The 12808-nt window shown below is 46.8% G+C and overlaps 1 protein-coding gene across 2 annotated transcripts; it reads left to right on the top strand.

Annotated features, from left to right (window-relative positions):
* The first annotated feature begins 1828 nt into the window (after nucleotides 1–1828).
* LOC117841120 (uncharacterized) lies at nucleotides 1829–12806 on the top strand. Of its 2 annotated transcripts, XM_072291149.1 has the most exons (13): nucleotides 1829–2576; nucleotides 2665–2744; nucleotides 4319–4500; nucleotides 5619–6570; nucleotides 6645–6772; nucleotides 7544–7603; nucleotides 7701–7751; nucleotides 7842–7914; nucleotides 9093–9236; nucleotides 9334–9776; nucleotides 9879–11229; nucleotides 11302–11459; nucleotides 11574–12806. In XM_072291149.1, the coding sequence occupies exons 1-13, from the start codon at nucleotides 2113–2115 to the stop codon at nucleotides 12567–12569; spliced, it is 5082 nt and encodes a 1693-aa protein (XP_072147250.1). In that variant the 5' UTR covers nucleotides 1829–2112; the 3' UTR covers nucleotides 12570–12806. The 2 variants fall into 2 exon arrangements, with proteins under 2 accessions (XP_072147250.1, XP_072147249.1); XM_072291148.1 differs by having other exon boundaries at nucleotides 1830–2576; nucleotides 9334–11229.
* Nucleotides 12807–12808: the final 2 nt, after the last annotated feature.

Genomic DNA, 12808 nt, shown 5'->3' with positions numbered 1-12808 from the left:
ACGTGGGTGGCTGTAATTCCCACCCACGTACGGCTACGGCAGCAGCCGGCTGAACGGACGGGCGCGTTGTTGCGTGTCTGGTGCCGCGTCCTCCGTCCTCTCCTTCGCGGGCGCTAGCTGGGCTAGGGCGAGGCTGCTTGTCGATCGCTTTTTCAATGGGTTCGCGGCAGGATAGCATAACTCCGTACAATAGTTTACGTACAAGGTTTTGTGCCGTGCCCGGTGTGTCGCACATTCCTTCCGGTTCTTTGTGCGAGTAATCTGAGAGTATCATTTCAGTTCCCGTCTTCAAAATTCAAAAGGCGAATGAGGACGAGCACAACTCGCTCCATTTTTATCCAATCAAGCAACGTCTGCTTTCTCCGAAAGCGTATTTTAGTGTGCGGTTTTTACTTGCGCGCTTTTTTTTGGTGGGGTTACGTGTCTCGTCATCTTCTCCACCGCACGCTAAAGACAAAGCTTTCGCTATCACTACAAGCTGATAAAGGCCGTAACCCCTCAGAAACCCGGGGCATGTCGTATTTTTTTTAAGCAGGCTTAACCAACTTCTCACTCAAGTATCAACCACGGACCGCCGTAGACTTAAAAAAAAACAGTAACACAGCAGCCGTCACTTTCCTAACGTTCATAAGCAACGGCGTCATTAATTGCCCCATGCAACACAACATAGATACAGCTGGTGGAACGTGAGGCGAGTCGAGCACACAGCGACCAAAAGCTACAACACGTACGTGCAGGAAAAAAAAAAAGGTAGGCTGGATGAGTGGGATACGACGGAAAAGCATGTCGTGGCGGCAACGTACCGAGTTTCATCACGGAGCTTGTGCCCATCATGTGCGAGGACATGGCCCACGCGGCCTCTCGCCGTGTTAGTGTAAACACGGGCACCCCCACAGCCACAGATTTCACACTTGACGTGATGCAGTGCAACTGCGCTGGTGCATTCCGTGCCTCTCGACATTCCAAGCCTGCTGCCCGTTCGCCATGCTAGAGATGCATCCATCATGGCCGTCGTGGCCGCGCCGCGCAGCGCGGCCACGAACCCGAAACGAGCCGACGCGCACGGGCATCGGCATTCCGTTCCGTGCCTCCCGACATTCAAAGCCTGTTCGCCGTATGCTAGATATCGATCCATCATGGCCGTCGTGCCCGGGCCGCGCGGCGCACGCACGAACCCGCCGGACGAAGCGAGCGCAGGCTCACGCCCCCACGAGCCGACGACGACGCACACGGCGGCATTGTTGCAGGCGAGCGCCGTGGCACCCGCCCGGCCGCCCGCGTCCCGCGGAAGCCGGGAAAAGGGAAAACGGCCGCGGCAACACGCCGGGAACCGCGGTGTGAGGCCAAAACAAAGAAGTGCCAAACTGACCAACTCCTCCGCGGCTCCCGCACCGCGCCGCGCAGAGGTCAAAGCCGCGCGCGCACCCACGTCGCCACGCACCGTCACGGCCAGCCCACCCGGCCACCGCCTTCGGGGCCCACTGCCCGCCAATAACTGCAGCGACCAACCCCACTAGACCACTGCTAGTACAACCCCCCCCCCCCCCCCCCCCCCCCCCCCCAAACACACACACACACGTCTCTCCCTGGTCGCCCCCCGTCTCCGCACCGCCCAACCGCCAAGCCGAGCAGGAAAAGCGAAGGACCGGCGGGGGACCAGCGCGACCGCCGCGTCGAGGCAGAAAAGGGCGCGGCCCCGCCCCCGCCTTTCCCCTCTCCCGTGCGCCTGCCTCGCCCCCCCCCCCCCCCCCCCCTGTTGCGTCGCGTCGCCGGTCGCTGGCGCTGCTGGCACGCACCGCACCGTCCCCTCCCGTCCCGGGCGGACCCAAAAGGACCCCCGGAAACCACCCAGATCGCGGCGATTTTTCACTGGGAAGGGAAAAGCCCTCCCACGTTTTACGCCAGCTCGCCTGTTCCCCTGCCCCGCCTTCCCGTTTCGAGCTTCCGCCTCATTCCCTCCCTCTCCCTCTCTCTCGCTGTCACGCGCTAGCAGTCGTACACCAACCCGAGCTCCTCTCACCTCACGGGGAGAGGCCGCGAGAGAGGACGACGGCGAGGGAGGAGGCCGGGATAGGGTTAGGGTTTTTGGTCTAGCCCGGTGGGTGCTGATCCATGGACGGGGGTACGGCCCCGGGCGCGGAGGTGCTCTCGCCCGGTGAGGCCGACTGGCCCCCCGAGCTCCGCCTCCCGCCGCCGCCGCCTCCCGCGCCGGGGCGCCCGCGCGGCTGGGCGGCCCCCGCTCCCCACCTGCACCCGCAGCCTCCGCCTCCGGCCGCGGCGGCGGGGCCCAAGGTGGAGCAGCGGTCGCCGCCTCGCCACGCGGAGGGGGGTTTCGACGACCAGCAGTTCCTCGGGTCGATCATGGGGCCCGCCGCGGCGGCCCCGCCCCAGCAGCAGCAGCCCGCGGCCGCCGCCGCGCCGGTGAAGAGGAAGAGGGGGAGGCCGCCAAAGAACAGGGACGGCGCGCCGCCGCCGGCGGCGGCGCCCGCGCCGGTGAAGCCCGTGAACAAGAAGGACGAGGAGGTGGTGTGCTTCATCTGCTTCGACGGGGGCGACCTCGTGGTCTGCGACCGGAGGTGTGTGCGCGTGTGACGTATCCCGGGACGGTAATGCAGGCTCGACTTTGTTTGCCCGTGCTGATAGGGTTGTCAATTGTGACTGTAGGGGTTGTCCCAAGGTGTACCATCCCGCGTGCATCAAGCGCGACGCGTCCTTCTTCCGGTCTCGGGGCAAGTGGGATTGCGGTGAGCTCTTCTCTTGGACTCCGGCTTCTCTGTGTTTAGTATAGACTCATTTCTTGGAGAGATACTGAGCAGTATTGCAAAATTAATGCTTAAGTAGATGTTGTTGTAGCACTTTGACATACCACGGTGTTTGAGATAATGCAAAGTCAAGATTGCTGTTGAAAAAATAGGAAGTGTTTGAAAGAAATAAATGCACGAGCTGGCACATATGGTAATTAATGTGTAAACTTCCACACTAAATAAATTAGCCATTTATGGTAATCCTGCCATCTCAGCCACCTCCAGCATGCAATTGGAAGATGATTTTATGTTACTGTGTAGATGGGCATAAGAGGGAAAAAAATAGCAGTGTAGCTTTTCCAGAAATATTCTTTGTTGCGGGTTGTATTTAGCGATGAAAACGGACGGGAACGGGAGGGAAAACCCCTTAACCATGTCTCGTACCATATTTTTCACCGAAAACGGGAGCGGGAGTGGGACAACCGGGAGCGGGACGGGAACCAGGATACACGGTTATATGAAAATGATCAAATACGGGCGGAAATATAACAAAAACGGCCGGGAACCGGGATCATACACCGGGACAACACGTTCCAAAACATGACTCAAGTCTATAGCACACACTACTGCTACTACACCTAGCACTCTAGCAGTCCTACTCCTGCATTGTACTGGGCACTTCCTGACTTGAGTCTTGCATTGTGCTGCTCCTGCATTGTGCAGTCTTGCAGCACGGTGGCACCAGCCACCAGGTGACCAGGAGGGTCAAGCGCCAACCACAGCAAGCAGCTAGCACTTGCCCTCTAGCACTAGCAGCAACAGCAAGCCAGGCGGTTAGCAACAGGCCAACAACAAGCTAATAGAGGACGGAGGCGTGGGCCTTTGTCCTCTTGCTCCACTGCGCGACATCCTCAGCCGCTCAGAGTTTGGGGGCCTCCTGCCTAGGGCACCGGCGAGTCAAGGATAGCAGCGTGGGTCTCATGCCCGGGCGTAGGCGCAGCAGGGCAGGGCCGGAGGGGTAGGCGAGGTGTGACGAGGCCTTCTGGGCTTGTTGGGCTGACCATTTGCTGAGGCTTGAGGGTTGGAATTTGTGATATTGGGCCTATCCTGTATAAACTGAAAACGGGATGAATATGGGTTCATCCCGGTTGAAAACTGGATCCCGCAAATACGGGCGGGATACCCCCTCACTTGTATCCCGTCCCGCTCCCGGTTATCCCCATCCTGTTTGCCGTCCTGTTTTTGGACTTTACCATCGCGTTTTCATATAGGGTAAAATATGGGATAAATATAGAAAAACGGGCGGGAGGGAACGGGATTTTGTCCGTCTGTTTTCATCCCTAGTTGTATTCGGCTTAAAACCGGAGTCAAAAGGGATTTGTTGTACTTGGATTGAGAGTGGAGTGAAGAATGCGTTCTTTTGGCATTATATCGTATCTGGGTTGGAGCTTGACAACAAAATCATCTTGTTTTGATGATTTTATGAGCACATTGATGGATTGTGCTTGTACAAATCGTTACAGTTCAAACGGCAGTACGCATATGCACTTATTTCTTGATGTTACCCATGACAGGTTGGCACATATGCAGCAGCTGCGAAAAGGCAGTACAATACATGTGCTATACCTGCACGTACTCCGTCTGCAAAGCGTGCATCAAACAAGGCAAATTCTTTGGTGTCAGAGGGAACAAGGGCTTCTGTGATACATGTTATGGTACAATATTGTTGATAGAATCCAAAGATGATGGTGCAAAGGTACCCTACTTTTAATCCTATGCTTTCCATTTCTTCAATAACAGAAGTGTTTTTGTACACAAACATATGTATGGAAAGAAAGTGAATTCCACTCTCAGTGAAAAAGTTAAAAAAATTGAGGAAATATCACTATTGGTACCAAGCTTTACTCTAAGCTTCATTTGGGTCCTTGTACTTTTAACTTATCCGATTTAGCCTTCAAACTGTGATGTATGGTTAATAGATACTTTCGGCTAGCAAGCTGACATGGCACCAAGTCATAAATTGGCACTGCAAAGTGTCGAAGACAGCCAGCCAGTCCATAAGTTGTTCGCATGCTGGAATCCAGATCATGACAGTTGATATGAGAGGATATGACATACACTGTTATTTAATTTCTTATACTGATCTCTGCTAGTGGGACATGCTTTTGCATTCAGATCCTTTATTATACTGCATATTTTTTTTTGAAAAACTCGACACGGGCTTTGTTCTAAGAAGGTGTCGTGCTTCGAACGCGGGTCAGGACAGGAGTTTCAATGACTCCCGGGGTTCAACGCTCTAACCAGTCCACTGCGAGAAGCTTGGCATACTGCATCTTTTACGCTATTGTCCTATAAAACACCATGCCTTTTCCTGACATTTTTACATTTTATTGGTTCCAAATCTGCTATGGTCTTCTGTGCATATGTGGTTGGTAGCTTTTTCTTATTCAATATATGCACTGTAGTAGCATTAATTTGCAGGTACGGGTGGGCTTACTGGGTTTTAATTTACTGTAAAAAAAGATTTAGTGTTAGCTTGAAGGAATGAAGGATATATGTGGAGTAAAATAAATATTGACATCACCTTCAAAACTCAAAATGTCATATTATCTTGGCCTTTTTTTTACTTGGACGAACTAGATACTAAGTAATTTTTAGGAACTCGTGCCTTAACTAAATGGACACCGATCCAGACAAATTACACGACTGCATTGGCTAGTAAATTTGTAGGTATTCTTTTACTTTCGGCAGAAATCTGCCTGAAACAAGCAGTACTACTTTTTTGAGATATAAACGCTTTGAACAAGCAATAATTTGATCCTTGGTTTAGTTGCATAAATTGTTCTGCTGATCATCTTATGACACCCTTTTCAGGTTGGTGTTGATTTTGATGATAAAAATAGCTGGGAGTATCTTTTCAAGTTATATTGGTTGGATGTGAAAGGGAAACATTTATTAACATTGGAAGAGCTAATCAGTGCCAAGAGCCACTGGACTGTCCCTACTACTGCTTGTAGGAGAGAGAAAGAGGAATCATCTGATGATTTATATGATGCAAACGATGACGAAGATGCTAGTTTTGACATCTCTTCAAGGAAACGAAGACGGAATAATTCTTCAGGGAAAAGAGGACAGAAACGCAAGAAAGACAGTGGTACTACTGCAAGGAAGTGTGGAATCTCAATCAACAGTGCTGGAAGCTTACCGAATGGATCAAAAAATGAAGGGATGTCCTTGCCAGGTGTTACAGAATGGGCTTCAGCTGAGCTATTGGAATTCATTGGGCACATGAGAAATGGTGATAGTTCTTATATTTCCCAGTCTGATGTTCAGGCTCTTTTGCTTGAATATATAAAGCAAAATAATCTCCATGATCCTCGCAAAAAAAGTCAAGTTATCTGTGATTCAAGGCTTAGCAATTTGTTTAGAAAACCGCGTGTCGGTCATTTTGAGATGTTAAAGCTTTTGGAGACGCATTATCTTGTGAAACAGGCCCCAGCATTAAATGCAGATAGTCAAAGAGCAATTGATTCAGATTGTGCTGAAGCGGCCACTGAAGGATATAATGAGTTGACGGCTAAATTATGTTCTGATAAGAGGATGAAGGCTCATAAGAAGATTGAAAGAGAACTGACAACTAATCTTGAGGATTATGCAGCCATTGACATGCATAATATAAATTTAATTTACTTGCGTCGCAGTTTGATGGAGGATCTTATTGATGCTGCTGCTGCATTCTCTGACAAAATTGCTGGTGCTTTTGTGAGGATAAGAATTTCTGGTCTTGGCAACAAGCAAGATATGTACCGTCTAGTGAAAGTTCTTGGTAAGATTACTACTACAGAGTGCAGACCTGAGCTGCTTAATTCTTATATAACCAGGGTTTGATTCTATATGCAGGTACACATAAGGTTGCTGAGCGATACAGTGTTGGTAAAAAGGCAACAGATTATGCTCTCGAGATATCAAATTTGGATAAAAAGGAGGTTATCACAATGGATACGATCTCTAATCAGGATTTCACAGAGGTAAAAAGAATAAGAAAACAAATCTGTGCTGAGGATGCAAGGAGATGCTGAATACCTAGTAGGCTAGTACTGTAATGAACATAACTGATTTGGAATTTTTGATATTGTTATACGTCGGTACCTTTTTGTTGGCTAATTAATTCAGTATATACTTTTTTGCACAAATCAGTTTTATTCCTTAAGATCAGTTTTATAGATAGCTTTGCAGTTTGTTTGTTTTAGATACAGAAAGTATCATAAATGCCTTCACAGTTTGTAACGGTTTTTAGGATATTCCGTATATTTAGACCTTTAAGGGGTACTTCAACAACGGAAATCATTACTCCAACTTAGAAATATACTGTTCTTTTTTGTTAGAAGTGCTGGTGAAGCTGATTTGGATCTTAATAAAATTAATACTAGCACAGGAATATCAGCATTTTGTGTTGAGTATCATGCTTTTTTAAACAACAGTTGTACAAAATCTGATCTGAGTTATTCCATTTCAATCTGATAAAGTACACAATGTTGTTCTTGAATCATATATGTTTGTTTTCTTAACAATGATGTGGTATACTGTTTGCATTCCTTAGAAGTTGCTGACAATTAGAATCGCCCCATAGTGAATCTATTACTCATCTATTATATACATGCTGGACTATCTTTTTTTGCCATCGCAATTTATCTAGCTATTAAAATGCAATATTTCTGATTCTCATTATTAATGTTGCAGTAGAATAGTTTCTTGTTCTTTCTTCTCTCTAAACTGTAGATTTGCATGCCCTTGTGTAGGAGGAATGCAAGCGCTTACGTCAGAGTATGAAGTTTGGTCTAACCACCCGGTTAAAAGTGGTACTGCTGTGATTCAATATATGATAACACATCTGATTCCCATGTGTACCAAATTTACGTAGTCTGATATATCCTCTTTGCTTTTTAATAAATTCAGGGGGACATCTATGAGAAAGCTAAAATATTCCAATCTCTGCGATTTAAAGATGTAAGCAAAATCTATCAATGGCACATTGGCTGCATGCTGAAATTTGATTATTTCAGAGTAACCAGACATGCTTTGTTAAATTCTTTTCAGTGGTTGGAAAACGAGAAACAGAGGCTGAGCCATCTTCGTGATCGTGCTAGTGAAACTGGACGTCGAAAGGAATATCCTTTTCTTGTAGTAATGTGCTACTGTTATTTTTTTTTACTTCTTTCTGCCCCTTTCTTCCTGTGGACCAATTGTTTTGAATGTATCAAGTTCTCAGTTTTCTCTCACCATATTGCATGCTTAGTTGTGCATGCTTGACAGAGACAACCTTTTAATATCATCATGACAACTGTTATTTGGTATTTTGGTAAATTATTGATTCTGTTAGGACATTATTCAAGCAAGACTTACATGGAAATTTACAATTTTCTTTATTGAAGTTTTAGTAAAACCTCTGTGAGAATATGCTTTTGTGGGTTTGCTAGGTACCTTAGGTTTCATACTAATCTGAAATTCTTTATTAAAGTTTCAGCAAAACCTCTGTGAGAATATGCTTTTATGGGTTTGCTAAGTACCTCGTTTTCATACTAATCTGAAAATTTCCAGCAATAAAATTTCAGAAAAACATTTTGAGAATATGCCTTAATGGGTTTTCTAGGTACCTTAGGTTTCATAATAATCTGAGAATGTTCTGCAATGAATTTTCAGAAACGATTTTCTTGCTTCCATTAGGATTTCCCTTCTTTTTCCTTCACTTTTTGCACATTTGAATGGGCCTTATTGACCGCTAGCTTTGTCAAGAACATACAATTTTGTCATTCTCTTTGAATTCTGACTTCTGAGGTACAACCTTTGCATATTCTTGACTACTCGAGTTTGTTAAAGGTTTGTTATCACAACAGCTTTTGACAAATACGGTTAATGTGTTATTGCACTGAGATGATACATCCGATAAAGCTCAAAGATTTTGTGCTACGGCCTTCTTTTGATTAACATTGTTTTGATGTCAGAATCTTGCTAGAAGATTGTGGCATGTTTGGTACGCTCGCCTGGCTTGCTTGACTCGCATTGCTAGCACTGGCGAGCCAATCTGGCTCTCCCACAAAAGCAAGGCAAAACCTTGCCTGCACAGGCCCTGAGACACCTCGCCCATGATCCAAATACTTGCTCCCCTTGCACAGTGAGGTGAGACGAGCCCCTCAGCAAAGAAACAAAACGATCCGTATGTCTTGTAATATATTTCATAGCCTTAGCCCTTAAGTGTCTTAAGGCTCGATTTTGCCTACGTCAATGATGATTGGCATGAACAAATGCTCTTTTTGATCATAATTTGTGATCCTTAACTGTATTATACATTGAGAGAGTGTGTAGAAAAGTTGCAGCTTTTGGACACTCCTGAAGAAAAAGCCCGCAGGATTAATGAAGTGCCTGAAGTACATGTTGATCCCCGCATGGCTCCAAATTATGAATCTGCTGAAGAACAGGATTATAAGAAAGCTGGTACTAAATCTAATCTACCCGAACTGTTCCTATTCTGTAAGGATGTGTTCTGGTTATATTGAACTTTTGCAAATTTGCTTGTTGATTTTGTATGCAGTTGATTGGACCATAAATAGGAATGGGTCATATCTAGGAAGAAAAGGATCAAAATCGGATTCTGTGGAAAATCATACACAAAAGTGCCTGGATGGAAGCAGTGACACAAGTAGTGTGCCAACAGAGGATGTGGGCCATAAATCTGGAGCAGGAAGCAACATTAATTTAAACAACACTGCAGTTGAGCCTGCAATGCTTGGAGTTGTATCAGATGACACCGAGCCAGAAAAAGTCTGGCACTACAAGGATCCTAAGGGAAATGTTCAGGGCCCATTTACTCTTTCGCAGCTATCCAAGTGGGTAACTTTTTTCCCACGCGACCTGAGAATATGGCTTACATTTGAGAGTGAGGAGAACTCACTTCTGTTGGCTGAAGTGCTCCAAAAACAGCAGACAGATTTCGTTCCGCATTCAGCAGTCCAATCTGGTGATAAATCAATATGGGTAAGCACTGGGCAAGATAGAATCAACTCAAATTTAGTTGCAAATAACTCTTCCTCCCCTATTGGTTATAACGTGGTGTATTCTTCTACATCATCTGGCCAGTTTGCTGAGGGTTCAGATCCTACAAAAGAAGATCCAAAGCCTCTGGCCGCAACTTTACCGTTGAGATCTCTGAAGGATGCTCACACTTTTCATGGTCAGGTCCAGCATCACGTTAGCTATTCGTCAACTATTCTATCTTCAGCAGGTTCAGATGTACCAACTAGCTCTCATGATGTGAGGGTCCCAAGAGAACTGGTTGGTGAATGGAACAGTTGTCGGGACAATGGCGATATGTGGAATCCAACCATAGCGCCCATGACTGATAGTCGCAAGAGTGATGTGGAGCAGCATCCTGATGGCAGTACTATGAAGGACCAATTGCAAACTGACTCTATGAGTAATTCGCATAAAGTCTCAGTTCGTACTCCACAACAATCTGAGAGGGACCCAGCAACTTCTCCTAGCACTTCAAGTCTGCTGGATTTCAAAGCCATGAGCCAGCAGGAACGCGACTGGAGCTCAGCAATAAATACTGGCGCCCATGACCCTAAGTTATCTGTTGCTTTGGTAAAGCCAGAGAGCTGTTCTCCAACAAATCCTGTTGAAGACAGAGATTCGAGTTCTGCTTCTGCTGTGTCTATTCAGTCAGGTGCTCCTGTATGCCTTCCCCAACCAGTTCCATCTACATCTAACCCAAATTCAAGTGAGACTGAGGCAACCATGAATCAACATAAAGCATGCCGACCTGATGCGTTGAATGCACCATTTCATCAGCATCCTGAACCTAAAACTGGCCCATTGGTTTCCTCGAAGCCTCAAGATGTTGAGTGCGAGTATCCTAGTCCAACCCCAAAACTGGAGAGGAAGGAGACTTCCATGAACCAATCAGGATCAACATCAATAGCATCTGAAGATTTAGCTACAAAGACATGTGTCCACTCTTCAATGTCTTTTGTATCTGAACTATCTGGCCCACCTGCTAGTGAAATTGATAGCTTGCAATCACTCAAGGAAAGATCATGTCTAGAAAAAAGAAATTCAAGAGATAGGGAATCTATCACCCAAATGAAGCATGTGTTTGACGAGACTACAGTAAAGAGAAACAGCAAACTGGTTAATCCTGTATCTGATGCTGAAGGGATTGCTGTATCAGATGTGTTGGAATCATTAACAGAACAAAGTTGTGAAAAATACAATACACGTGAAGCCGTGCCTTTAGAAAATTTTGTGCCAGCTTCAGCTGAGGAAGAACAACCGCAATGCTCTAGTCCTATTGCATTGTCACCTTGGGGTGAGCCAAGTTACTATCAGGGTGAAGCTGTTGATTCTGCTCTATGGGGGGTCCAAGATGACCCTAGTAATGACATGTGGTCAATGTCTTCACCAACACCTGCTCTCCAGCCTTCCTCAGGTTAAGAAAAATGCCTACCATCTTCTATGTTTGCTTCCTTAACAACTTTTGATCTTACAAAATCTTCTACAGGTCTTGGAGCTGATGGAAAAGATACTTCATGCATCATAGAGGAGGTGATAGCAGTTCAAGGAAATAGTGCTTTTGTTGAAACAGTACCAACACAAGGGGAGAAAAAGATGGAACAGGGAAATTCAAGTGCCACCACAGGTCCTGGAGTACCAGAAGAGGTAATGCTATTTCAAATATCTAACTGGAGTAAGCTTCCAACTTGATTCGTCTTTTGACTGGAGAAAAATCTTAATATGTTTTAACTAAGAACATAGTGCTTCTGATACTTTCAGGTAAAACCAAAACCAAGTGCTGCCTCAGGTCCATCTCTAGATGGGAGCACAAAAGCTTCAGGCTGGCAACCCTCAGGGTCATCTCTAGAGGGGAGCGCAAAAGCTTCAGGTTGGAGACCGCCAGCCTTATCGCTTGAGGGGGTTACTAATGATTCAGGTTCGCAACCATCATGTCCTTCTACTCAAGGGAGTGCAAAAGCTTCAGGTTGGCAGAGGTCAAGTTCATCTCCAGATGGGAGCAGAAAAGCCTCAGGTTGGCAAGCACCAGGTTCTTCTACAGAGGGCAGTGCAAAAGCTGCATGGCACCGATCAAGTACTTCACCAGAGGGAGGCAGAAAAGCTTCAGGTTGGCAACGGTCAGCTTCTTTCACTCAGGGAAGCACAAAAGCTTCAGGTTGGCAACCCTCAGGTTCTTCTACAGAGGGGTGTGCAAAAGGTGATGGCTGGCAACGAACAAGTTCGTCTCCCGAGGGTACCAGAAAATCTTCAGGTTTGCATTGGTCAGGTCGTGAGAGATCAAAGGTTAATTCGACATCTGGTGCCAGCGAAAACCGTAAATCGTCAAGTCACCAAGCGACGACACCAACTGGGAGGCACTCTTTGGAAGTCCCAAAGAGACAGGGAAATGGCGACAAGAGTACTTCTGTCTGGGAAGAAGCTCTAGGAAACTCTAGGGAAGCATCAAAGAGGCAGGGAAGCAACGACAAGAACGGTGGCTGGGGAGAGGCTATAGGAAGCAACAGGAGCTGGCATTCATCCTCTGGCAATGCCGGTCGGGGCAGCCAGGGGAGTCACCACCATGACAGACACTCCCATGGCAGCGAATCCCGGCGTGGCAGCTCAAACAACCCTCGGAGGTCTGACCATCGTCATGATTATGGCAATGGAGGGTCATCAAGATCATCGTCGAGAGGGCAGCCCCAAAAGGGGGTCTGCAAATACTATCAGAATGGCAACTGCTGGAAGGGTTTCAAGTGCCAGTTCCAGCACCGTTGATCTCGGCGGTGGCAAAACGATGCGCAGTTGTGTCGTCGTGGTCACAATTTTGTATAGCCCCATATGATCACCCCGTAGTCAGTATAGGAGCGAGCTTATTAACCATGTTGGCACCACCAAAGTTGCCAGTAGTATATATCCATCAGAGCAGGAATATTGTTAAACTAGCATCTCAAGCTTACAGGGCCACTGATTTATATGGCTGTGGAGGTAGGTTCTCCGCTTTTGGAGGGTGAATC

The sequence above is a fragment of the Setaria viridis genome, chromosome 9 (assembly GCF_005286985.2).
Source record: "Setaria viridis chromosome 9, Setaria_viridis_v4.0, whole genome shotgun sequence".
Lineage (NCBI taxonomy): Eukaryota > Viridiplantae > Streptophyta > Magnoliopsida > Poales > Poaceae > Setaria > Setaria viridis.
The sequence above is the reverse complement of the archived record's forward strand: the minus strand, read 5'-3'. Positions and strand labels throughout refer to the sequence as shown.